We start from the raw sequence: 26,881 nt of genomic DNA on the forward strand, positions 1-26,881 counted from the left end.
CTACAAATTATTAGAACGGAAAATCGATTAAAACAAAATTCTTTTCGCTCTCTCTTATCGTTTTTGCTCCATGTAGAGCATTATTGAAACCGGAAGTTGTAGCGGATTCCCATCACTTCTTGTTTTTAGTAGAGAGTTAATGACGGAAATGAAAATATTCTTGGAACGATCAATCTATTGCAGAAAACTGTTTCTGCTATCTATTAGCTTACCGTTTTTAGATTATAACGATCAACGTTTAAACCGAGAGAGATTGATTTTTTGTTACTTTGTTTTAATAGGTAAATTAGAGTCGAGATGAAATATATTCTTGGAATGCTTCATTGATTGCAGAACACAACTTCTCGCTATTCATTACGATTTTTATTCTATGGCGATCGACATAGTTGATCTCTGCCACTTTCGGTCTGAACATGAGCTTAAGAGAGAAGATTGCACTGCACTGCACTATCAGGAATAGGCCAGTAGGTCGAAGCTCAAATGGATCAAGTAAGTCAAATTTTGATGGTTAGTGGGTTACTTTGTGACCGACTCTGATCCATCGATCTATCATTACTTACTCCAACCCACCACTCCTGGCCCACTGTATTTTGTTACTAAAAAAAAAACCCTACTAACACCATAAAGTTATTATGTGCATAATTTTAAAACAATACATTTCTTGACTTGTTAACACTGATTTCTTCTCGCATTCGTGTCTAACGTTTTAAATTTCTTCCTAAACAGAGCTGCAACTGAGTAGACACGAAGACGGAATACGTGTTGGTCAGGGCGTCAATAAAAATAATGAATTAAAACTTAGAAAAATACTGTAACACAACTTGTGAAGTATTTTGTTCGACACCATAAGAAGCCCAAGTTCCTTATATCAAGAAATACTAATTGACGTTTGTAGCGATTATTTGTATAATGGCGCTATAATTACCTAGTTATTGTATACATCTCCATTTCAAATCCTAATGTTCAATTTATCCCTCCACTCCAGTTCCTTAATTTTCAGTGTTCAATATGACTATCTTATTGAACCACAGAGGAAAACTGATCATCTCACTCCCTAACTACTATAGATAAGTAGGTTGGAATGAACGTTCAGAAAGGAGTGAAGGTGTATCGCTGAGGAAGCCAAGGCTCGCTCAGTGCTGCATAGTAAACCTGCAGGGATCGACTTTTTCGCCCAACCCCAATCCAGCCCGAATGTACACTCATGTCCAAAATGATTGTCGCATATCTATGACTGTCTTCTTGTAAGAATATAATTTGATAATGATTTTGCAGAGTACTTTTAATACTGATACTATGTAAATAATCGGAGAATGTATATTTGTGGTAAATTTCATAGGAAAAGAATTATAAATACGAAAATTAGAAGGAGTAAAACAAAATGTTGCTAAATGAACAATAATTTTTTATTTTCGTTTTATTGTTCTTATTTACTGCTCTTTTGACATGAAATTTGCCACATATATATCTATGCAATTATATACATATTAACATTATAAGAAATACAGGGCGAATTCATTATCAAATTATATTCCTACAACATACTTATAGACTTGCGACAATATTTTTGGACATGAGTGTACCTAGGCCCAGCCCAGCCCGGTAAGTTTTGACCCGTCCTGATAAGCAAGCCGTCACTAAGCAACACCAACTGTAAATATTGCATTGTTCTATGTGCACACAAGATTTCAACGTTTGTCTTTACTCCAATTATCGTTTAACGAAAATCAATGATTTATTAAAGAACTGCTGATATTATTTGGTTTTCTCTCCCAAATCACTTGGTAGTGACCCTGGCTCACCTGGTAGTGATTACGATTCATTGTTTGCACCGGTAATTTAGTCATGGTTATAGTGTGGACGTACGGCATAAAAACTACAGTGCATAAAACACGAACCAACGTGTGTTAGGTGGCCACTAAAAAGCACGAACACTAACAGAGTCAGGACAGGAGTGCAGCAGGGGGATCCGAGCGTTAGCACGGGGATGCGTCCGTGGGAAGGCGGTGGGGATACGCATCAAAAAAATATACGACTCACTATAGGTCACAGTACCGGTTGCAGAGCCGTGGATGGATTTGAAGGAAATGCTAAATACCATCCAAGAATTGCAATTAATCGGGCCGCGACCTGAAGAGAAACGAGAGTCTACTCGTCCAAGCCCAACCGTGCAGATCGCTACTGTAAAGCAACGTGGTAATGTAGCTACAACTTATGTACAGTCACCCACATAAGTACCTGGGCCCCATAATGGAATTATAACAGTCAGGGGTCCAGATACTTATATGGGTGACTGTACTGTATTTACTGTACTTAGTAAAGACACATGTATGTACGTAAATAATTGTTGTTTTATATAATGTATTACGTGCAGGCTAACCTCAAAGTGTATGTGTATTTCCGACCATACTGTACTTGCGAAAGTATCAGTCCTTTGCTCCCTTCCCTTAGAAAAATCCTGAGGACGTCCTTGGATCAATGTGATGGTGTTTTAATTTGTTGGAACAACACTCCCGGTTGATAGCTTTTAAATTGAGACAAGAAACAGATCTAGATATCCAGGTGATTATGTTATACAGTACCGTAGAATATACTGTGCCTCCTCTGGAATAACAGTATTTTTGGAGGTACTATGTACCTGTAACGAACATTACATCAACGGAGCAATAAATATATAAATAAATAAATAAATAAAAGAAATATCATGTCTCTACGCAACTTACATTAGTACAATTTGAAACTATTTTACTTTAGAGTTGCGTGTTGTTTTCCTCTTCGAAAAAAATACTGCCTGTTGTTTCATCTGCTTAATCTTCTGCGAACTTCGGGGTTTACAGCTTCTTGCAGTAGGTATTTGGTTTGGTTTACCCGAGCGTCCCTTTCCACCATCGAGGCTACATGAGACGGAGATCTACAGTTAAAGGAATCCGAACCACCGAAATGAGTTTAAATTTCAATGCTCTCTCCAGTGCCGAAGCTGTATGAGATGGTGACATACAGTTAAAGGAATCCAAACTAGCACAATGCGATTAAATGTCAATGCTCTCTCACCGGAAAACGAACCCGCGGTTCCATGCGCGCTAACCACCAGATCATTGGAGGGAGCGCTTATAGCAAGTGAGCAAGAAGTTTATACATCTTGTTGCTTTCTTGGTAAATCTTTAAAATACACACCAAAGCTGTGAAAATACTAAAATTATATGTTCAACTTCCACTATTAGAATGTGCTTGCCCTTTGATGTTCATTGTAAATTCACTATTGCCAGATATCGACTTTCACTGATTCGTAGGATTCTTGGTACAATCACTAACCTTCTCCCTTTAGCAGAAATTTTACCATCTCAGTAGGAATAGATGTGGCTTGGATTTCACGTTAAGTTTGGTCCATCTGTTACATAGCCTCACATTTGAAAACAAAACTTACGCTTTAAATAAAATTTACCAACGATAAACATAAAATAGATAAATAAACCATCGGTATTACAAATATATTTTATTGTGTATACAGAGTAACGTCAATAAAATCTGTACAATATTTGCAGTTAATTGAGAAGGACACATTACGTCCGTATAAACTTAATACAAAAGTTTTTTTTACCCCCATTATTACATTAACGCTTCAATTGTTGGTTATGACTTCAAATATTAATAGACATTATGTAGCTACGACATTTAGCCTAATAATGTCACAAATACAATTTAAAATCCTGAACATCTCATTAATATGTCTTAGTTAATAAACTGCCAAATGCAAGGACAACTGAAAATTCAGTTATTTTTCTTTTTTTTTTTATATAAATAAATATTTTTTTTCCTATTGTAGTTTCTAAAAATCCAGTGAAATGACACTTTTGATATTTTTTAAAGAAAGAAAAAAAAACTGGACAGACACTGTCAAATCAATAGCTTTGTAAAACAATTCCCACTCATGCAAGAAAAAAAAAAGTATTTTTGAATGTGTTAAGAGTTCGGAGGAGTTATTAAATGCGCTGATAGCCACCACATTAAAGGGGGTTGTATGCCAGCGACGAACAGTAGCAAATAAAGTCTCCGTTTGTTGCCGGTGCTTACAACATATTGTTCTTGGCCTGTCTCTGGGACTACTTGCACTCTTAACGTTCGGATCTGAAAAAATAAAATATTACAATACAAACATCACCACTGATATAAAAGATAAGAGTCAACTATTAAGGGCCTGATTTACTACAAATACAAAATTTACCATTTTTCTTTTGCTTGTTTTTCATAAGTGAAAGGAGATAATGAAATGCAACTTACCACAATCATAATTAATATTATTCTACAAAAGAAAATATGAACCTGAAGAAGTTTCAGTGCTGCCATCCATAGAAATTACAGTGTTGTCAGAATAACAACTCCTCAATATCTAAGTTACGGCAGAGACTAGAGAAACGAACTCAACTGCATTTGGTTACGTATCATGTTGTCTTGGTATCCTGTGAACTACTTTTTAAATCACATTATTACTTAATTTTAATAACTGTATGTTAAAACTATTTTGTTTATTACAAACTAAATACAACTATTATTTAAAAAGTAGTTCACAGGACACCAGGGCCGTCCCGGGGGGGGGCAGCGGGGCAACGGCCCCGGGCGCCGAAAAATTGGGGAGAAAAAAGGAAAAAAGATAGGAAAAATTGCTTGGAATATATGTATGGGGGCGCCGTCGTACTCTCACCCCGGGCACTGATTTTCCACGGCCCGGCCCTGCAGGACACCAAGACATGATACGTAACCAAATGCAGTTGAGTTCGTTCCTCTAGTTACTGCCCTGCCCTGTCGCGACAAAACGCTGTAACTTTGGCGGAGCAGTTTTGAGAAAAAGCCGTAAAGTCGCTACAGACCGACTAATTTCCTACTTACATCGAAATTCTCTTTGGTATATTTTCAGAAGTATTTGACAGCTCAATGCTGGGCCTGGTGAACATAAATATCGGTGGCGGGAAATTCACAAATGCTTATAGCGACAAAACAATGTAACTCAAGTTACAGCGTTTTGTCGCGACACGGCAGTGCCGTAACTTAGATTTTGGAGTAATTGCTATTCTGGCAACACTGTAATTTCTATGGACGGCAACACTGAAAATTCTTGAAGTTCATATTTTCTGTTGTAGAATAACATTATCTATGGTTGTGGTAAGTTGCAATTCATTATCTCCTTTTACTTATGAAAAACAAGCAAAAGTTTTTTTTTTTTTTTTTAAGTAAGTCACGTTCTTAAGTATTGAAATTGAGATTATTTTTACATTGTGTAAAACTAATACACTTCCAAACTATAGGGAGAGACAGAGAACTAGGACGTTTTTGAAATGGCTAGACTCAGCTTGTAGGATGGAGAGAGAAATGCGGGTGAAGGCGTTCCATTTCTTTGTTCATTTTCAATTGACATCATATATAGTTGTAAACGTTAGAACATCTTAACGTAAGCAAAAGGCTAGTACTCATCGCAAAAGGTACACAATATTCTACGTAGCGCTTTCGGAAAATAACTGCTTCCATCTTCACCTTAGAAACAATTCGAAGAGGATTTAAAACATGGGGGAGAAATGTGGTGCAAGGCACACCTTGCTACTTTATATATATATATATATATATATATATAATATCTCCAGTGGCGTATTTAGGGGCTGCTCACCTGGCACAAGCCTCCCCTCCATTGAGTGTTAAGTTTTTTTTTTTTTTAATGCACTTGCAGCAATGAGAGAAAAACTCACGAAATTGTCATCTAACGTCTCTTGCCGAAATGCAGAACGAAAGGAAGCAAATCTGCAACAGAATGACCCATCCCTCTTCACCTCCATCCCTCATCACACACACAACAAACACTTTTAAGAAGCGAATATGTTATTGCAGCGAAACGCTTTAAATCCCCACTCCAATTCGGCTCTCTCTGTTCTTGGCACTTTTCTCCTGTGCATGTTTGTTAATGTATAAGTACAATATATATATAAAATTTAATATGCAAATATATTCAGTATACGAACACTAGGCCTGGTTGTAGTTCTATATATCTGATCGTAGTTCTATTTTATCTGGTATTAATCTAAAAGGGTGTATAAAATTATTTGTGCGCACTATCGGGATAGTACAGGGAAGGTACAAGAAGAATTATTGTGAGAATTCGAAGCAGACCATCTAATTCTGGTGTAGTTCATTTTTTGTGTGAAGTGATCACTGTTTTTTCTTCCTTAGAGCACAGTGAAGGGTTTTAATAACTTAGTAGTTGTAGTAGGGCATGCCAGTATACCAAATTGGGGACTCCTGTAGTAAGGACCCCAGTGTAACAGTGGGTAGGTATAAAAATGGTTAAATGGATTTAAAATATGTGAATCACAAGTCTTCTGTCAAAAATAAACACATGCCAATGGTCACTCACTCGTCCCTGTTCACTGTTGTTCATTGCTTTTTACTTACCTTCCAGACGGAAAAAATATTTAATGAAGACTGCTTCAAATCACATTTATATCTCCTTTATCTAAATTGAGTATACGCTTCTCTTTATGAATGTAATAGACTTCTTTTAATTTTTCGTTCAGTTGTTGTTTTTGCTTTCTCTATCAAAGATGAGTTAGCAATGCTATGGTTATTGTCTTTAAGATGCTCTGCCAATCCGGATAACTGTTGTAAGTTACGGGATTTTGATGTGCGAATGTGCTAAGCTATTCTGGTACAAATATTTCTTTATATTTGACATATATATATATATATATATATATATATATATATATATATATATATATATTGTTACATTGACATTTAACCCGATAAACGCCACTACTTTGTTGAGGATCAGTAAAAAATGCTTTAAAATTTGTTATGTATTTTTCTATAGATTTAGGAGCAGCTTCTGAAATCTTGATGTTGTGTTTTTGCAGTATCTTCTTAATTTTTGCCCAAATATGCGGTCACCAATCCATTTATCGCCTCGGCATCTGTTGTTGATTGGGTGCCGGTGCCTACGATTTCCTGTTGTACCTACATGCACCACTTCAGTAATAAAGATTTTTGGAAACCATTTTCTTGTCCGATTTTTATTAAATATTGAATTTCCAGGGAGGTCTGAAAGTAGAAGAGTTCTCCTACAGAAGCTTTTTTTTCAAACATTCATTTTTGAAGCCATGAATGTGATGATTTGAAATTAATATATTTCGTACGAGCAGAAAGTCTGCGATATACCGAAATAACAAATTATTGTTTTGTATGTTGATAGTAATGTCAAGGAAGCTCCAATTTCTTCAGCTCCAAGTTCCATCGTAAATTTGATTCTAGGGTGTATCTGATTCTAAGTTGAAGATGAAAGCAGGGTCTTCCGAAAACGCTACTTAGAATATTTTGTTTCTTTTGCGGTGAGTAGTAGCCTTTCACTTACATCTCTTTGTGAACATTATCACAGGTCGCAATAATATGATCAGAATATTGTGTTTTTGTATACGAGGAGGGATTTGTGAGGAATGATAAATCACTGACCGCGAATTAGTCTGACTTTAACCGTAGATTCAAAATTCACCGAAATGCCTATTCCCTCTCGTATCTTAGGTTGGGTTAATCATCATCGTTCAGGAGATTCATTAATGAAAACCAGACTATCAGGTGCACGACATAGGGCGCATATTCCGGACAATGTTGAAAGTTAGAACAGCAGTGTTACGAAGCCCGGGCCGCTCTGCTCGAAGACATGCTGCGGAATTTCAAATCAGTAATTGTACAGTGAGGCTTGTGCAAGAGATAAACGAAAACGAGGCAACGTTTCACACATCCCTAACGTCAAGGGATGTTCTTCGCCTTCTGCTTTTCAATCGCCTCGTTTCCAGATTTATCAATGTGAATGGGTTATCTCAAGTCAAGCACTTATTAGGACATGATCTGTATATTCGTCAACAAATCATCCGAACTGACAATCAAATCTCTCTCTTTTTCTTTCCAAAACGTACGTTAATATCATTCATGCGATATTTAAAAACATATTTTTTATTAGCCATCGATATTCAACTAATAGAAATAACTTACCCTCGCTCTCTCTCTCTCTCTCTCTCCCTCTCTTACACACACACACACACACACACACACACACACACACACACACACACCCACACACACACACACACACACACACACACACACACACACACACACACACACACACACACACACACACACACACGTATACGCGTATTTGTGTACTTGTTAGCTCCGAGTTGGGAGACCGACTTGTTGGAACCAAATGTGCATAAAAAACTAGAAGAGATACAAAAACGAGAGTGAGATCAAAATGCTTTAATTTTATTCATATTTGCGGTGGGAAAATACTTATGTCGCTATTTCTGGCAGTTTCTTGGGAAACACGTGTGGTGCCGTACTATATTTATTGGATCCTGGTGCCAACATCACCTGCAAGATATAAATGGTACCGCTACCAATAACATATCTGGATCATCTAATGTTACACACACACACACACTATTAACACTATTCTACAGAATTGCAGGCGTTATGAGGACCCCTACAGTGTTGCAATATTTCAGTTATCTACAGTGTAAAATAATAGCAAAAAGTAAGAAAGTACACGCAGTTTTGGGGAAATAAGGCTACAAGAATTTAAAAATATGTGGAAAGAAACTACATAGTTGTTTATATTTAAATTATCAGATATCCGTCAAGTGAACTTACTACACTGCTCCTTAAATCTGGCAACCACGTTAAACCGGGAGACGCTCTGTATGTTTGGTCTCCACTTCGCTTTATCGGGGTAGAAGTGGGTATTTAAAACAAGTTCTACCGGGAAAGAAACAACTCGTTCGTAAACGGCCGAGAGGTCATTCGAGGTTTGCTACGATCACAACTGCTTGCTGCATTTGCTAATAAACGCTCAGAAGGATATATCCACCTTTTCAATTTACTCCCCCGCCATTCAAACAGTTCCTTTACCTTCTGCGTGACGATGACGTTGTAACATTCTCACGACAGTGAGACTCCTTTTATATCACATTCGTCGATAGAAAGGAAAAGCATAAGATCTGAACTGTTTCGAAAGAAAAATGTTAATACAGAAACATAAATAGGATATGCTGAGAATTTTAACGCGTAGCTAATTTTTGCATTTTCTTGCTAAGTACTTAGACTTTCAATATGGGACATTTGGAATTGCTTTTCGGATAGATGAACAGGACTTTTGATGTTGCTCTTGTATTGATCAAATGAATTTAAATGTATTCCACATTTGACACTTTAAGCAAACTTAATTACATTGAAACAAGAGCAGTCAGTACAAAAATTGCACATTAGAAAATAACTGACAACTTTGTTTCCACAGTTTGTATGTAATTTCTAGAATTAAAAAATATTCTTGTAATAGTCCTGGTCATTGTGTAAGATAATTCTTTTGGCCATCATTATTATATTACTGAATGCGTCTCTAACAAGGAAACTTACGGAAGTGTAACTCATCGATTTGAATGAAACTTTGCAGATTTGTACAACATCGAAAAATAATCGACACGTATTTTTTCTAATTTCGGCAATGGTGCGGGTTTAAGGTCTCTCGATAACCCTTTGAACGTTAGGGAAGGTTTTGAAGCATAGGCAGAAAACAATCATTTAATATTGAAGAAACAAGGGAGGTTTTAGAACAGCTGATTCAAAATCTGGCGTCAAAATTGCGGATCCAGTATGTTGATTACAATTAACAAAAGTCTTCTGGTTTGAAATTGTTTGCAGTTAGCCAAGAACAATCATAGGAGGCAAGAGTTATTGCGAGAAGGTTGGAAACCGATTTGAAACCTTCATGTTTGATTGCACCTATCACTATTCGGGGTGCTTATTTAAAGTGAGTCCCATCGCCTCTCACTAGTGGGGGTGCGTATTTAAGTGATTTATATTATATTTGAGTCCCGAGTTAAACCTCAGAAGAGTATCTCAAAATAGAAACCATTTTTGCAGGAACAACTGGATTTGGCATCTTGATGTACTCTTCTTTAGTTCCTGGGAAAACATCTCGGGACATTTTTCTGGCATTGTCCTTTCTATAACATAAATTAACATCTCCGTAATAATATAATTAAGATCCAATCTTTGATTCATAAATAGGTTTTTTCTCCCACATTTGCAAATATTGTTAGGTACCTGTGATACGAAAGCGGTTATTTGTAATAAAAACCTCCTACGTATGACAATCCCATAACATTTTATTTCAAAGATTGTGCATCATTTTGCAATTTGTGCGCAGTTATTGCTGTAATAAGGTGTGCGTTGTGTAAACTATGTTTATGCATCATACATCTTTTTACGGAATATCATTACTGTAAAATGTGTTTCAATAAATTTATAATTATAACAACTGAGGATATATGAAACTCGGACATATTGACAAGCGAGGAGACTCACTATAAACAAGCGCCCCGAATATGAGAGGTATAGAGATGCACTTTAATCAAGCATCTCGTTAAAATAAGTAGAGAAAGGTGTTTCAAATCGTTCTGCAACCTCCTCGCAGTAACCCCTGCCTGCGATAGTGGATAATTGCTCTTGGCTAACTGCAGACCATTTCAAACCAGAAGACTTTTGTAATTGTAATCACCATATTAGATCCACAATTTTGCAGTTTCTAATTTAGACGTGAGATTCTGAATCAGCTGTCCTGAAACCCCCTGGCAGTATGTTTTCTTTCTACATTAAGTAATTGTTTTCTGTCTATGCTTCAAGATCACCTCAAACGTTCAATGTTTGTTTCTACTCTTAAACCCGCACCAATGCCGAAATAAAAAAAAACAAAAAAAAAAAAACGCGTTGATTATTTTTCGATGTTTTACAAGTCTACAAAGTTTCATTCAAATCGGTGAGTTTCACTTTCGTAAGTCTCCTTGTGAGATAAACATCCTATCCATAAATGTTTAATCTGTCTCTGAAATTAACTTTTTAGATAAACATTTATCTAAAAGATGCATTTTATATAATGTTTAATAACATAGTGCTTTTCTCAATATTCACTATCTCTCCCGTGCCCTGAAAAAAATAAGTTGTTTAACGTAATCTTTTGTCGTGCTGAACGTACATGAACATCTCATGTGTCTCTGCAGCTTGATTGTTTGGTTCGGATTTTAGCATGCCTTTTGAGCACTGAATCATTTGACACGAACTTCCGCCTTATCGTTATGTCCTAACCCGTTCAGTTCCCACCCGGAATGTTGTTAGTTTCAGTTGAGCGTCTCTTTCACCAGCTAGGCTATATGAGACGTGGACCTACTGATTAACGTGGCTATCGAACCACATGAGCTCCCGCCTGGAATCAAATTCGCGTCTTGCGCCGAACGTGCATATGCCTACCATAACAAAATTGCCAACTTGTGAGGTAGAAGTGGTCGGATCAGAATTACAGTCTAAATCGTTTTTTGAATTTGTATCCGAGATCTGGAATTGAATCTAAATTGGGAGATATATTAATAGTTCTTGTGATTCAGCGTGTTAGTAAACAAGTAGTTCCCCATCTCTTTCCGGCATTTGAATCATATCAATATTAGTAAGTGAAAAGCATTGATAAGATACCGAAAAAGAACATTTATGTTTCTTCACAGGTAATTTCAGTGAAATTAGGGTTGCCATCCTTTCGGCGTTTGCCGAGTATGTCCGACATTTTGCGATTTTTCAATGTCGAGACATCATTTCAATTATTTTTGAATAGTCTGACATTTAATCATATTTGTATTTGTTCAATATTTTGCTTTAAAAATTAGTGTTTCCCAATTGCGTTAGAAAACTGTCCTTCATTGGTTTTTAATCAACTCTTTATTAAAATTGATTCTCTAAAATGTGTCGAAGTCCAAACTTTAAATTTGATCTCATCTAACTCGGGAAATAAAAGCCTGCACATCATATTTATTTCACATTAGTTTAACGTCAAGATTTACACCTTGCCAAGTTTGATTCAGGTCAATGAGTTCGGTTGAATTTGTACTCTGTAACTCCCTTTGATCTTTCAGAAAATAATCAATGAAAGACGAAACTATAAATGACGAAAGTTATGTAAGTAGTTATATAAGCATAGGCATATAGCACATAGCTTAGGCCTAATAACTCATTATGTGTCTCTTATCTTATATGTGTTCTTAGTTTAAAATGAAAATTTAACTGTTGCTGAAGAGTAGTGATAATATGTTGCTGAAGAGTATGTTTCAGAAGTAACAATAGCATTGAAATTTCCAGCTATCAAATTTGTTTTGCGATTTTACCAGTACGGTAATGCAGCGAGTAAAGAGTGTTTTTTCTAGTCAATGCTTAATGTAAAAAAAGCTCGTTAATACAGTCAGTTACGGGATCGATCATTGTACTAAAATGTACGTAGTTTCATGAACATGAATTATGAAGAATTTTACAAATACTTGTTGGAACATCATCATGCATTACTTCAGTCAAAAAATGCTGGCCGGGGCAACTACAATTCTGATTCAAGAACCAATGCAGATTCAACATCATCCACAAGGTAAAATGTTTTCAAATTTACATGTAAAAAGTCTAACTTTTTAATAAAAAGTCAACTATTTTCTGAAAGAATGTCCACTGTTCGACAATTTCCATGTAATAATCTTACAAAATCGTAGAAGGAAGAATGAAATGAGAACAAATATTGACCAGTTGGTAAGTGTATTTATATTCTATAGTCCAATCAAAACATCACATGCAGACTTCCCACTACCGCATCAGAAAAAAAAAAACAGTATGAGTGCAGATAATAAATAATTAACATGACTTTCGATAACTCTCAGGATGAACATAAATAGACGATAGGTTTCAGAGAATCGGATACGAAATTTTTCAACCTCTCTAATTTTAAACCAGAGAACGTACTAGTATCGGGATAGCAGCTTAAGCAATGCACACGAAAGCACATGCACTAACACCAGGGCCGGATAAAGGGAGGGACTTAAGGAGGCTATAGCCCGGGCCTCCAGGTGAATAGGGTCCTCCAATCTGATCAAAATCTCAACTGGCTTTCTAAAAAGAATCATGACGATATAATCATCATCATAAAATAAAATGACCAAAAATATTAAACACATTCTCTTAACTTTCGTACTGTACTTTGAAAGATATTTATTAGGTGAAGTCAGCAGGGGCCACATATATTTTTCTAGCCACGGTCCTCCAGATAAGTTAATCCAGCCCTGACCAACACCTTACGTACGAGGGAAAAGCATTAGAAAAATGAAAATATTTCAATTATTTTCCCTGTTAATCTATCTTAAACCAGATTCTCAATAAATTATCTTGAAATACGGAAACTGAAGTGACGTTCTATTTAAAACAAAGATTCTCCTTCTCTTGTAAACTTTAAAATTCCTTTCACATAGCACGAGTGCGCAAAAATCCGAACAGTGGAGAGAGTTGAATTGATTTGGCTATGTATTCTTATGGCTGTGTGGAACCTAGGTACACCTTGTCTCAAAAAGGTTGAGCGCATTCTTTATTGGTGTTTTGAGGCAAAAATTTTCAAAGTCCAGCTTCGGGTATCTTCGGGAAAAAGTAAGCCAGGTTCGAACCTCCAAGCCAGCCTTTGCAAAAGGGTAAAAGTTTGCAGATGTGTTTTTCTTCTTTTAAATATAATAAGACTTGTTACCAAGTGTTTAAAAAAGCAACATTGATTGAAATACTAAATGATACAATATTTCGAAACGTTTTTATTAATGTGAGCACATGCTTGTTTGTCATTTAGCTCTCTATACGTAATGGAACATTTAAATACGTTAAAGAATCTTTCCATATGTAAAAGAATGCTCAAAATTAAGAAATAGAACATAATTATCGCCTGAGTACTAAAATAAAACTCAAAGTAGAACAGAAACTGCGTTTGTAATGGATATGAATGTCATAATTATCATGAGATCCGTTATACATCGCTAGAAGCTTAGTTCTAGAAGTCCTTGTGTTAGCTCATTGGTAAGCTGTCGGCTTTCAAATCATACGGTTGAGAGTTCGATTCTCGTCTGGGCCAATACTTTTTCTTAAAATTATATTTTCCGCAATGCATGAAAAATTATATAAAATAATTACATTAAAATACACAAGTTGTTTATATATAACATAATAATTGCAGAACATAGTAAGTATTATGTTTAAAATATAACATCTGAGATAATTTTCACAGTAGGTCGGTATTATATATGATAATGTTAAATACAAGTTAGGAAAATCGTTTAATAGCAATAAATAAGTTATGTAGTGTATTTATTTGCAGCTATTTGTCATACAGATTTAACTTCTCAATATTCTCATTACAGTATGTTATTTATATTCGTGAAATACAGTATATTCCTACGGATATAGAAAGTGTATAAACAGAGTATCCAAAGTCGTATCCTGCTTCAAGACACAACTTTTCCCGATCCCCTTAACGTCACGGGAAGAAACACAAATTCTCTTTAGAACGGAATGTCGTTACTTAGAGTCTCATTCGAAATGAAATGAAATGAAATCTCTGAGTTTTACGTCCCACGGTTATGCCGGTTAGGCTAAAGGAGACGGTGATAATGAGAGATGAGTGAAATGGTGGAATGAAGAAAGTGGGAGGAAACGGGAGAACCCCGAGAAAACCCACGAGCACGGTGTTTGTCCACCACAAAGTTCACTTGGCGGGGGCTGGGATCGAACCCGGGACCCCAAGCACCAGAGGTGAACGCTCTACCACTGAGCCACCGCGCCCCCCGAGTCTCATTCGAATACGTTGAATATGCTTTTGTGTATTCATCTCTCTCTCTCTCTCTCTCTCTCTCTCTCTCTCTCTCTCTCTCTCGCTTTGTTTATGTGTGTGTGTGTGTTGCGGAATATCCCAAGTTGAATACAACATTTGCAAAGTATATGAGCATCATTGTCATCGAATACCAGAAATTGAAAGTCGTGTTTCTTCAGGTTGGGTTTGCGTGTTCATGTTAGTTCACTGGTAGAGTACGGACTTGCCACTGAAGAGGTATTGAGTTCAAAGCCTACAGCTAATTATCATTCTTTTGTTAGTAGGATTGCACAGAAATCGGATACAAGGAGTGGTTTACTTCTAGAAATATTTTCAGAAGCGTTTAGGTAGCCCTGAAAAGGGCTTTTTTCGCGAGTTAAGGGGGGGGGCATTAATATTGTGTCCAAGACCCTTCTGAATTTATTACACGCCCCATTCTTCTGGGCATGGAATCTATTACATGGGTGACAAATCTATCTCCTTCCCCTACCTCCAGCCATGCTTCGGAAACAAGATGCCACAGGTCATCCTGAGTTCTTGGTGGATCTGCCTCAGGCCAACTTTCCCTTAGAGTACGCTTCACTTCTGCCCACATATTTTCCATGAGATTGAGGTCTGCTCCACGAGGCGGCCAGTCGATTAAATCAATCTCAGGGTGCCCTGCGAACCATTCATGAACCACATGGGAAGTATGTATTGGCGACTGGTATTGCTGGAACTGAATTACACCATCAGGCTGAAATACTCGTACAGATGGCACCATGATATTACTGATAATGTCTAAGTACTGAGCATTGTCCAGATGTCCTTCAATTCTATGAAGCTGTCCTGCTCCGCGACTGGAAATCCAACCCCAACATAAAATAGATACATGGCCACTGCGATTGCAAGCAGCCACATATCCATGGTCATATCGGGTGCCTCTCGGACGATACACAAAACGGCGTCCCTCCTTTGATGTTGTGAATATGGATTCATCTGAGAAAACTACGTTTTCCCAATTGAGACCCACATTCGCCTGTGCAAACGCGAGACGGTAAATTTTGTGGTCGTTTGAGAGTTTTTCCTTCACGGCAGCAACACGGCCACGTAACCCAGCATGACGAAGCCTTCGCAGAGCTGTATGCTTACTACCAGGAAAGAGAGAAGCTTCCCTTAGCTGTCCAGACGTCCTTAGTGGGTCTAACCGGGCTTCGTTTACTAATCTCGCATCTTGGGCTTCGGTTGACACATGCGGACGACCAGGAGATCGTAAATTACCAGTCTGACCTGTAACACCATATTTCCGAATCCATCGCCTTCCTGTAGAGGCCGGGACACCTACTCGCCTGCTAGCTGCAGTTGCAGAATAACCTTCCAACTCCCATAAAGTAATTACTGCTGTACGTCTATCCATAGTTACTAATGTTCTGAGCTGTGAGAAGGAAGCATAAGGTAAAAGCTAGTACCTGGCGTGTGATTGGTTACTTGCACGACACGCCTATTGTGGGGAACAGCGTTGCCAGATCTAGCATAATGATGCTAGATCTAGCATAATTTGCATGTCTCTAGCATCTAGCATCTTGCTTTTAGCATCCTGCCCAAATCTAGCACAATTTCAGCAAGTTATCAAAAAGCCGTAAAACCTGGAGATGAGAAAGAAGTTGGTCGTGGGAAGAAAAAGAACGGCAGAAATGTATCCTCTTCCATTGATTCATACACTCGGTAAACCATACAGGCAGTCTTATTTTCCGAAGTAAGTTCGGAACGGCTTTGGGCTTTTTTTTTGTGGCTCCACCCAGGGTTTTCTAATCCTTTAACTCCGAGGCATGGGCGGAGCTATGGGGGCCATTCTCCCCCCAACTTTTTGGCAACTTCACCATCTTTATTTCTGACTTCATGATCATATTTATTCCTGAAATGACAGCTCCGAGACCGACCAAAAATCTGCCCCCCCCCCCAGCAGATGATTCCCAACTCCGCTTATGCTGCGAAGTAATTTTCTTTCAAAATATGTAAAGAAAAACTTTGCATTCATTTATACGATATATACGCCATTGAGTCTGACAACGACTGCAGTAATTTAGTTGAGTTAAAATTTTGGTGCGTGAAGTATTGAGTTCTATCCATGCATTCTTGCTCTCTGTGTATTTTAAGTTACGTTATCGTATCTCAACTTCCTTTTTTTAAAACTCCTGAATTAGTAATTATGAGGATCTAGCATAATTTGACCGAATCTAGCATAAGTTCGATCAGGTTTTGGAATAATTCCGAGCTGTGAGTCTGGCAACGCTGGTGGCGAACGACTTGATCAACGACTCGCGAAAGAAATCTGAAAATGGTGCGCCGTAATAATAATATTAAAAACAGTTTTTATAAAGAAATATTAATACATACGAAAAGCTGTTTAAAGAATGAATTGTTATACTGACTTTACACGTATAAAAACATATACCATATACCAAACAGATTGAGCGATATGATGATAGCTGTTTTGAGACGAACACTTTCGAAGTCCAACTTCGGGTATCTTCGGAAAACAGTAAACTAAAGCTGTTGGTTCGAACCTCCAAAGCCAACCTTAGTAATCGGGAAAAGATGTACAGATATGTTTTTCCTTCTGTTAAATATAATAAGACATGTTGAAATGGTATTAAGTGTAGAAAAAAGTAACATTGATTGAAATACTTAATGATACAATATTTCGAGACTATGTATTCACACTCTCGTTTCGTCATTGTGATTTCCATACGGAAAAGAGCATTTACGTATGAGCTCAGTTATATTTCAGAAGCAGATTCCGAAAAGCGGTCATGTTAGCTCAGTGGTACACCACCGAGTGTTTAAATCGTGAGTTCGATACCCGTTCAGATGAGATTATTTTATGATATTCTACTTTCCTCAATGCATGAAAATTATGTAAAATAGTTACATTACAATTCATCAGTTGTATATATATTTTCATACCATCACTTGTATATATGAGTTGAATATATATATTCATATCATTTCACGACATAAGTAATTCTTATCTTTAAAATATAACATCTGAGGTATTCACAGAACGTCGGTGTGTTATGTGTGAATATTGAATACAAATTTAAAAAATCGTGTAATAGCAATAAATGAGTTATGTAATGTATTTATTTGCAGCTACTTTCATCGCAGATAACTTCTCAATATTCGCATTACAGCATTTAGGTCGAGCATATCGAAAATCGGATCGTGGTTCAAGACAAAAAAAACTAGCTAGCCCCAAACTGTCACGTAAGAAATTCACGAATCGCAAAAGTAAAGTGAAGAGATTGAGAGCGGTAATTCCTTAATCGCTCTCTCTCAACTCTCTCTTATCTGCATTTATACATATAAAAGTGTATGTATGTATGTTCCATCATAACTCATGTGTGCCTAGAGCAGGGTTTCTCAACCTGGGAGTCGCGGCCCCTAGGGGATCGCGAAGATAGGCGGAAGAGATAAATATAGTTAGAATCTAATACCAGAAATTATTTTTAAATATTATTTTTAATTTTGTTCTGATAGGCATACTTTTATTTTTTATACACACTGTAAAGAACAATAAAAAATAAGTCTACTGAACATTTTCAAAGGGTGTAGAATTCGTGTTACTATTCGGTTCAAAGTATCTTGTCGTCGCGAATTCTGTCGAGAAATATGAAGCTTAAAATATACAAAACGATAATCATGCCTGTTGTTCTGTATGGTTGCGAAACATGGTCACTTACTCTGAGGGAAGAACATAGACTGAAAGTATTTGAGAACAAGATCCTTAGACGAATATTCGGACCCAAGAGGAACGGGAATGGGGAATGGCGGAAACTTCATAACGAGGAACTACATAATTTATACGGTTACCCAACATTGTTAGGGTCGTCAAGTCTAGGAGGCTTAGGTGGGCAGGTCATGTAGCTAGAATGGAAGAAAGTAGAAACGCTTTCAAAGTCTTGACAGGAAGACCAAACGGAAAACGACCATTAGGAAGACCTAGGCGCAGATGGGACTAGAATATTAAGATGGATCTCGCTGAGATAAGAATACAAATTAGAAACTGGATCCAATTGGCTAAGGATAGAAGTCAGTGTAGAGCTTTTGTGAACGCGGCATTGAACCTCCGGGTTCCATAGGCCATAGAGTTAGTTAGTTAGTAGAGTTGTTTAAAAATGAATTTAAATCAAAGAGGTATGATATAAAACTAATGAGAACTGTATATAGAAATACTAGAAAAATACACATGAAACAAAACCTGCACATTGAAATACAATTAAAATTAAAACCTAATGAGATACCTAAGCATGGTGTAATTTCACTAGTGCAGCAATGCCCGGTTCAATCTTCATGATGAACATTATCAAGCCATTTTCAACTGATAAGCGATTTCTTATCTTTGTTTTAATGTTTACCATAAAAAAAACACTTTCGCACAAGTACGATATAGCAAATGGAATTATTACTTTTAAAGCAGCAATCACCAGACCAGGATATTCTTCTCTCCTCATCAGGCAGAACTTGTCCAAGTCTTCGTTACAGAAAACCAGTTGCAAAGACTTGTCGCATGATCATTCTATTATTTGGTCAAGAAGTTGTGGGCTTAGATCGGATACGTTAATGGCCTCTTCAATGAAGGAGTTTAACATCCATCTTGAACCATCACCTTCGTCGTTGGGAATATAGATATTACAGTTACTGTATCCACTGTCAGTGCCGGACGCCTAAAAAAGGGGCCACACATTTCGGAGGAAGTGTGTTACTCATGTTAGGAAAGTGCATGTGCACATGTGTAAAATAGAAGGAAAACGTAATAAAATGTGCTCAAAATTAAGGAAAGGTAGGGTTTATTTTGAAAATGTTATTGAGCTTCGTGCCAACCATGGTGGCGCTTCGTAGCTAGTCTGTCGACGTCACTCATATATACGGTGACATCGTACTATACTCTCGCCCCGGGCAATGATTTTCCATGGCACTGTTCACTATAAACCAAAAAAATGGATTCTACTATTATAGAAGTAGGTATGTTAAAAATCCCACACAAGCTTATTATAAAACAAATTATAAAAGGGTCGCTGGCAAGAGCGTGTGATAAAAGGGGATCGTGATAGGAATTAGATTGAGAACCACTGGCCTAGAGTAATTTTAACCACATTTCTTATAGTTTCAAAAAGAGTGCTGTCGGGTTACCTATGGTGAATGGGAGGGGGATACATATAAAAGATTGCTAGAAAATGATCGATATTAGATTCATAGTTTTCGGGGTCGCTTAGATAAATAGTGAGACTTTCAATTTCGCTTAACTCCGATTAAGCTCTCATTAGTAGGGATGGGCACGAACGACTTTTCTTTGAAACTCGACTCGACTCGAAACAGACATCTTTGAGGTCTACTCTTGGACTCGGCGCGAAAAATATCTTCCAACTCGACTCGGATTAGAGTCAAGTCGAACCAAAACGAGCCAAATCCTGTGTGTAGTCCTACCTAGACAATACATAGACAATAATTATTCTATCATCAATTATACTACTGTTACTACAAATAATAATAATAATAATAATAATAATAATAATAATAATAATAATAATAATAATAATAATAATAATAATAATAATAATAATAATAATAATTATTATTATTATTATTATTATTATTATTATTATTATTATTATTATTATTATTATTATTATTATTATTATTATTATTATTATTATTATTATGACAACACCGTGTACAAACATGAACGATAGATGGTTAATAAAGGAATACTAAAAGCTAGTTGACTGCCGACGTCGGTAGTCATGAAGTCTACAAGGCAAGGACATCGTTCATTACCCTAAGCTGTAAGCGTCGGTGGAGTACAGATGGTCAACTATTAACCTCTCGCCAGAAATTGGTGGCCCCGCAGCGACGATCCGTGATGGCCCAAGTTCAATTTTGAAAACTTTACTACCAGCGGCAGAGACGCGATGAAACGCCAACGAACCACAAAAATTACTCTCCCAAAATATGTTAAAATGCCTATATGTGTGATTTGTTTATATTTAGGTGAATCAAAAAAACACAAAACAAATACGCCGGGGTGGACGCGAACTATCAATATTACGATTACTAGGCACGTGTTCTTCTGACTTCCCCACGGAAACGATTATAAAAAGCTTGGTTGTTGAAGGATAAATCATTGACGTCTTAATTTAGCCAATCAGACAAACCCCTACATCTCGAGTTCTAGGAGGTGATACCGTGAACCGTTTCAGATTTATTGCTTTCTGGTAAAGTACTATCCATGCGCAAAATTTGAGCATAATAGCCGACATGCATCTTCGGTGCCTCTTATCTTTAGTACAATTTTAACCAGAGATGGTGTGGGTCAATGAAAATTTGATCCACGACCCACCATGACCCACTATCACCCACCACCCAAATGACCCATTGGCCCACTCTGACCCATCAACCATCGTGATCCACTCTGACCCACCACCAACTATGAACCACTCTGAACCATTGCGACCAACTCCGACCCACCAAAACCCATCGACATCAACTCTGACCGATGACCCACGTCCTCCTCTCCATTGACTAAAGAGATTACACTTGTAATAAAACAAGACTGTGAAATTATCACTTATCGGAGTTTGAATTTCTACCGTCATTGGCTCAAGCACCTCTTTGTTACAATACTGGTGGGTCTGACCTTTACGATATATAATGGCAAAGTGTTTCTCATTTTCCGATTTAAAATGAATTTAAATTTATCATATGTAATTATTTCTTTGTTGCCTTACAGACACATTCAGTAGAAAATAGGGTGAAATTTAAAAGTTTCGAATCAAGGAAAAGTAGACCAACGTAAAAAAAAAAAAAAAAAAAAAAAAAAAATTGAAAATGCCCATGTAATTACGTTTAGAATACAAATTTTATGGCCATTTTCTCTAACTTTATGGCTTGATTGCCTTATGCTCGGAACGCTCCATATATTAAACACCAGCTTCAGCAATTATAAATAGAAAGCAGTGGGTATAAAATTCAAAAAGAACTTTAGTTTGCATTACTCAATTTTTTTCTCAACTAATATCAATCGTTTTCGATTATTTTTACAAATCAACCCACTATTAATTTCCACTATATAGAAAAGGCACCCCCGTCCCCCCGCTCATAAAAGACAATTTTAAAAAATGCCAGGGCATATTCTCTTTATTTTTAATAAAGAGTTGTATGCTGAATTTCAGCTCTCAGTTGAACGGCTTGTGAGATACCAAATTTTTCGCAAAAATTCGGACTTCAACTCCCCCTAAGGATATGTATTATAATGAAAGTGACACGCGTATGATAACTTCCCAGTTGGGATTGGAGCCTGATTATATACCAAACGTCAATTCATTTGACTTTGCAATTTGACCGTGATGATTACGCAGACATAGTTACTTTCAATTTTTTATGATACATATCCTTATTTCATATGTTACAGATGATTCAAAAATATTTTTTCAAGCAGTTAGCTCCTCTAGAATCTCACAGGCTGCATCCCAAAATCCAACTCCTACTATCCTATGACAATCCAAAAGTGACTGAACTTTTTTTATTAGGAACAAATGACAAAAGAAAAATGGAGATCTTGAAAGTAAAATGTAGAAAAGCTCGGTGCCGCCAATAACTGCATATTTCTCCGCCCCTTCATTCCGAACTTAAAAATAAAACTTAATTCGAATATGGTTAATTACTGAATTTATTACAGTTAAATTCCACTCACTACATGCTATAGCTACAACTATGTAACAAAAATAACAACTGTGAAACATGTTCTGAATTACTATTACATTTCTTACGCAATTATTAAACATATTAGAATAGTAAAAGAGGATTGTTCGTGAAATAGTATATTTGCTCATGATTTTTAACTTTTTCATACGGAAAAAATTAAAATATTATTCAAGTTTTAAAATTTGCACTCTGCAAATATGTTGCCCTCTAGGCAATGGGACTAATGTGGACTAATGGGAAATGCTACACTGTTAGCGGCGCTGAAAACTTACGATTCGATTCTAATATCGGTTGATTTCGATATCTTTATGTCGCTACGTAACCACCCTGGGTGCTAATGGGAGCTTAATTGGACTTGAATTGAAAGTAGAGCTATTCACCTAAGCGACCACGAAACTATGGATTCGATACTAATATCGAACCGTTTCTAGCATTTTTGATATGTATCCCGACAGTACTCTTTTTCCAGACTGTAAGAAATATAGTTAAAATTGCTCTAGATATATTAGAATTATGTTGAAACACACACATAAATCCACTTTTATATTCTGTATAAATAGAGAGTGAGCGAGCGAGCGAGCGAGAGAGAGGCGACTCAAGGCATCACCACTTCCACATTGCAAAAGCATATATCAGGAATTGAATTGAAAATCTATGTAAAGACTTTCTGCTGTGGCATGCTTCATAAGCACAATTCCAGTCTGCTCACGTGACCATTGGGGTTCATGAATTTTTTTTGCGAGCGTTCCGACTTTGGATTCTCTGTTTATACCCTCTGTTTATGCATCGAATAACTTTTCAAGAACATAAATGACATTCTGTATTATGAATGTTGAGAATTACTCTCTATATGACAAATAGCTGCAAATAAATACACTACATGATTTATTTATTGCTATTGAACGAGTTTCTTAACTTGTATTTACATCCTCATATATAATACCGACCTACTGTGAAAATTATCTCAGATGTTATATTTTAAACATAATAATTACTATGTTCTGCAATTATTATGTTATATATAAACAACTTATGTATTTTAATGTAATTATTTTATATAATTTTTCATGCATTGCGGAAAATGCAATTTTAAAAAAAGTATTGGCCCAGACGAGAATCGAACTCTCAACCATATGATTTGAAATCCGACAGCTTACCAATGAGCTAACACAAGGACTTCTAAAACTAAGCTTCTAGCAACGTATAACGGATCTCAAGATGATTATGACATTCATATCCATTACAAACGCAGTTTCTGTTCTACTTTGAGTTTTATTTTAGTACTCAGGCGATAATTATGTTCTATTTCTTAATTTTGAGCATTCTTTTACATATGGAAAGATTCTTTAACGTATTTAAATGTTCCATTACGTATAGAGAGCTAAATGACAAACAAGCATGTGCTCACATTAATAAAAACGTTTCGAAATATTGTATCATTTAGTATTTCAATCAATGTTGCTTTTTTAAACACTTGGTAACAAGTCTTATTATATTTAAAAGAAGAAAAACAAATCTGCAAACTTTTACCCTTTTGCAAAGGCTGGCTTGGAGGTTCGAACCTGGCTTACTTTTTCCCGAAGATACCCGAAGCTGGACTTTGAAAATTTTTGCCTCAAAACACCAATAAAGAATGCGCTCAACCTTTTTGAGACAAGGTGTACATCATTGCGGTCCAAAGTCCAATCAACATAGCATGCAGTGGCGGCTTCATGATGTCCACCCCTCACGAAATTCAAGATAATGCAATCAGATGGCAAGATTATGGCAAACATTTTTTTCTGGAAGGGGATATAATAAGGGCATACTTTTCATTGATTATCTTCAGGTTCCACAACAATTACAAGTGACTACTATTCCCAACTGATTCCAAAAGTAAGGCGGGCAATCAAGGGGAAACGCAGCTACACATGAAAGTGCTGCTGCTGCAGTACAATGCTTTTACTCACAAAAGTCACCTTTCCTCCACCGCTATTGCCGATGTCAGGTATGAAATACTTGAGCACCCTCCCCACTCTCCAGATCTTGCCCCAAGTGACTTTCACGTGTTTCCCAAGATTAAGTAGCACCCGCGAAGAACAAAGTCGAAGGCAGCAGGCTGTCGAAGAATGACTTCCAGTATAGCAATCAAGGATTTTTTTTTAAAAACTGGTATTCATGCTCTAGAACATTGTTGGGAGAAGTGCAATATAGTGAAAGGGAACTATGTGGGAAAATGGAAGATCTTCTATATCAGGAATTATCGAACACTCCTCGTAATATCATTCACCACTGCCTACATTGCTTAATTCACCTATATATACCGAATTTCCTTCCTATAGAACGTGAGGGGGAAGGGGGGCGGTTTACAACTCCTATGCATGAAATTTTGGCTCTGTCATCTCCATTGTACGGAGAACATCTCACGAGGATACAATGTCTTTAGATTTATTTAGGATGTGTTTTTGCGAAACCAAATCATCAGCACGTCTTCAAAGTTCGGTAATATTGTTCGTGAACTTTTGGTGCTTAACGTTTTGTCAAGCGTGCGTTCGCAAGACGGCTCCACGAATCGTATATCGAAATCTTTCGATGTATCAGAGGTAAAGCAAAACATTTATGTGATTGGTGTAGAGCCCAGGTCGTTTGGTCACTGCAGTTAAAGAAAGAAAACAATCTATAACCCAAGACAGCAAAGAATAGGAGTGCAGACATGCCAACACCTTACAAAAATAAACAAAATTTTTCAGTGCATAACTAAGGTCTGGCACTGATATTAATTATGCAGCAACTTGGCACAATGGTGACGGAACCGGTTTTGTCTTATCCATCTGTAGACTAGAACAGTGATGGGCAAACTACGGCCCACGGAACCGATGCCACCGGCTGAAACATTCTATCAGGTCCGCAATGTGAAAAATGAAATGAAATCTTTAAGTTTTACGTCCCACGGTTATGCCGGTTAGGCTAAAGGAGACGGTGATGATGAGAGATGAGTGAAATGGTGGAATGAAGAAAGTGGAAGGAAACGGGAGAATCCCGAGAAAACCCACGAGCACTGTGTTTGTCCATCACAAGGTCCGCAGTATGAGTCCTGATCTACAGAATTTAACTTCACTTCTGAAAATCCGTGAATCCCACTTTAATCAATATTGTGAGAAACTTGTAGAAATACTGTACAAACTTCATCTAGCACTTCTACTTTATAGTTTTTCAATCATGGGCTTAGTATTACAAGAAGTTTTTTTTTTTTTTTTTTTTTTTTTTTAGGAAAATGTATAGGCCACCTAATTGTTCTTTTTCTTTGAATATTAGCCGGCCAAAGTGTTATTTTTTCTTTTGGCCCCTTCCTAAATAAGTTTTCCCATTACTGGAATAACACCCAAGCCCTGTGCAAAACAGTTTCGAGGTTCACCCCTCCTCCAAGGATCTGGAGGATCGTTGCTACCACCTGTTTGCTTGATAATATTATTAGCACTGTGGGTTTAATTAATAGTATGCATGCTTGCGATAGAAGAACACAAATTTATCGCATTAAAAAGTTGGTGATTTAAAAAAAGTTGGATCATTATATAACAGTTAAGAAGCAGTTCTTATCAAAAACAGAAAACCATTATGGCAGCCAAGTTTTGCTTCTCATCGTTCTCTCTAACTAGACCTGATACAAAGAATGTATTCATTTTATTATATTGAAGTCAGATATACGAGGGGTGTTCAAATGGAAAGGTGAAAGATGACACTGTGGATATAATCGAAGTCTTTGTTCGAAAGTAATTACCAGACACCTGAGCACAACTATCCCACTGTTTATGCTATCCAGTGGGTGTGATAGCAACCAGTCTTCCACTGTTTCTTTCAGTTCTCGTCCGAGTTCAAGCGCTTGCCTTTTGAGATGTCTTTTTAGCGGACCAAACAGATTGAAGTCGCCGTGAGATATGTCCAAACTGTAGGGCTGAGCTGCTCCCACTTCAACTTATTCAGTACACTTCGTGTGACCTGCGAGACGTGTTTACAAGCGTAATCGTGGAGCAGAATCACTACAGGTCGGACACTACATTCTCTCCTTAATTGTCGCAGTACTTTAATTCAAAGCGATATATTCCTATTTCAACATACGACGTTTGGTTTCTACGACGTTTCGTGCCTTTTCATTTGAAAATTCCTTGAATATATGACCTCGGAGTACGGGTCTTAACAATGAGACCGCGAATGCACTTTTGGTATACGTAGTCCCGCACACATTATCAATCAATCCACATAATTACCGCCATTGTATGTCCTTCGTGACAGATTATGATTATGGTTCCAAATCAGTTACGCTAACTTCAAACGTTATATATATATATATATATATATATATATATTGTTTTCAAAACATTATTTCTGCCATTCCTTTGTGCCATCATCTTGTAGTGGATGTAA

At 36.9% G+C, this 26,881-nt stretch overlaps 1 protein-coding gene and 1 long non-coding RNA gene across 5 annotated transcripts in view; one reads left to right on the forward strand and one right to left on the reverse strand.

The window, feature by feature from the left end:
* LOC145663919 (uncharacterized) overlaps positions 1-26,881 on the forward strand; it is a 162,706-nt gene that overhangs the window by 89,774 nt on the left and 46,051 nt on the right. The gene's annotated exons all lie outside the window — the stretch shown is intronic.
* Positions 3,479-26,881, reverse strand: part of Yif1 (Yip1d-interacting factor 1) — a 118,401-nt gene continuing 94,998 nt past the window's right edge. For all 4 annotated transcript variants that reach the window (XM_081730112.1, XM_081730114.1, XM_081730115.1 and 1 more), the window contains one exon: positions 3,479-4,125. In XM_081730112.1, coding sequence (XP_081586238.1) covers positions 3,961-4,125 — 165 coding nt within the window. In that variant the 3' untranslated portion in view covers positions 3,479-3,960. The remainder of the gene's footprint in view (positions 4,126-26,881) is intronic.

Source organism: Thermobia domestica, chromosome 11 (assembly GCF_964235325.1).
Source record: "Thermobia domestica chromosome 11, izTheDome1.hap1.1, whole genome shotgun sequence".
Lineage (NCBI taxonomy): Eukaryota > Metazoa > Arthropoda > Insecta > Zygentoma > Lepismatidae > Thermobia > Thermobia domestica.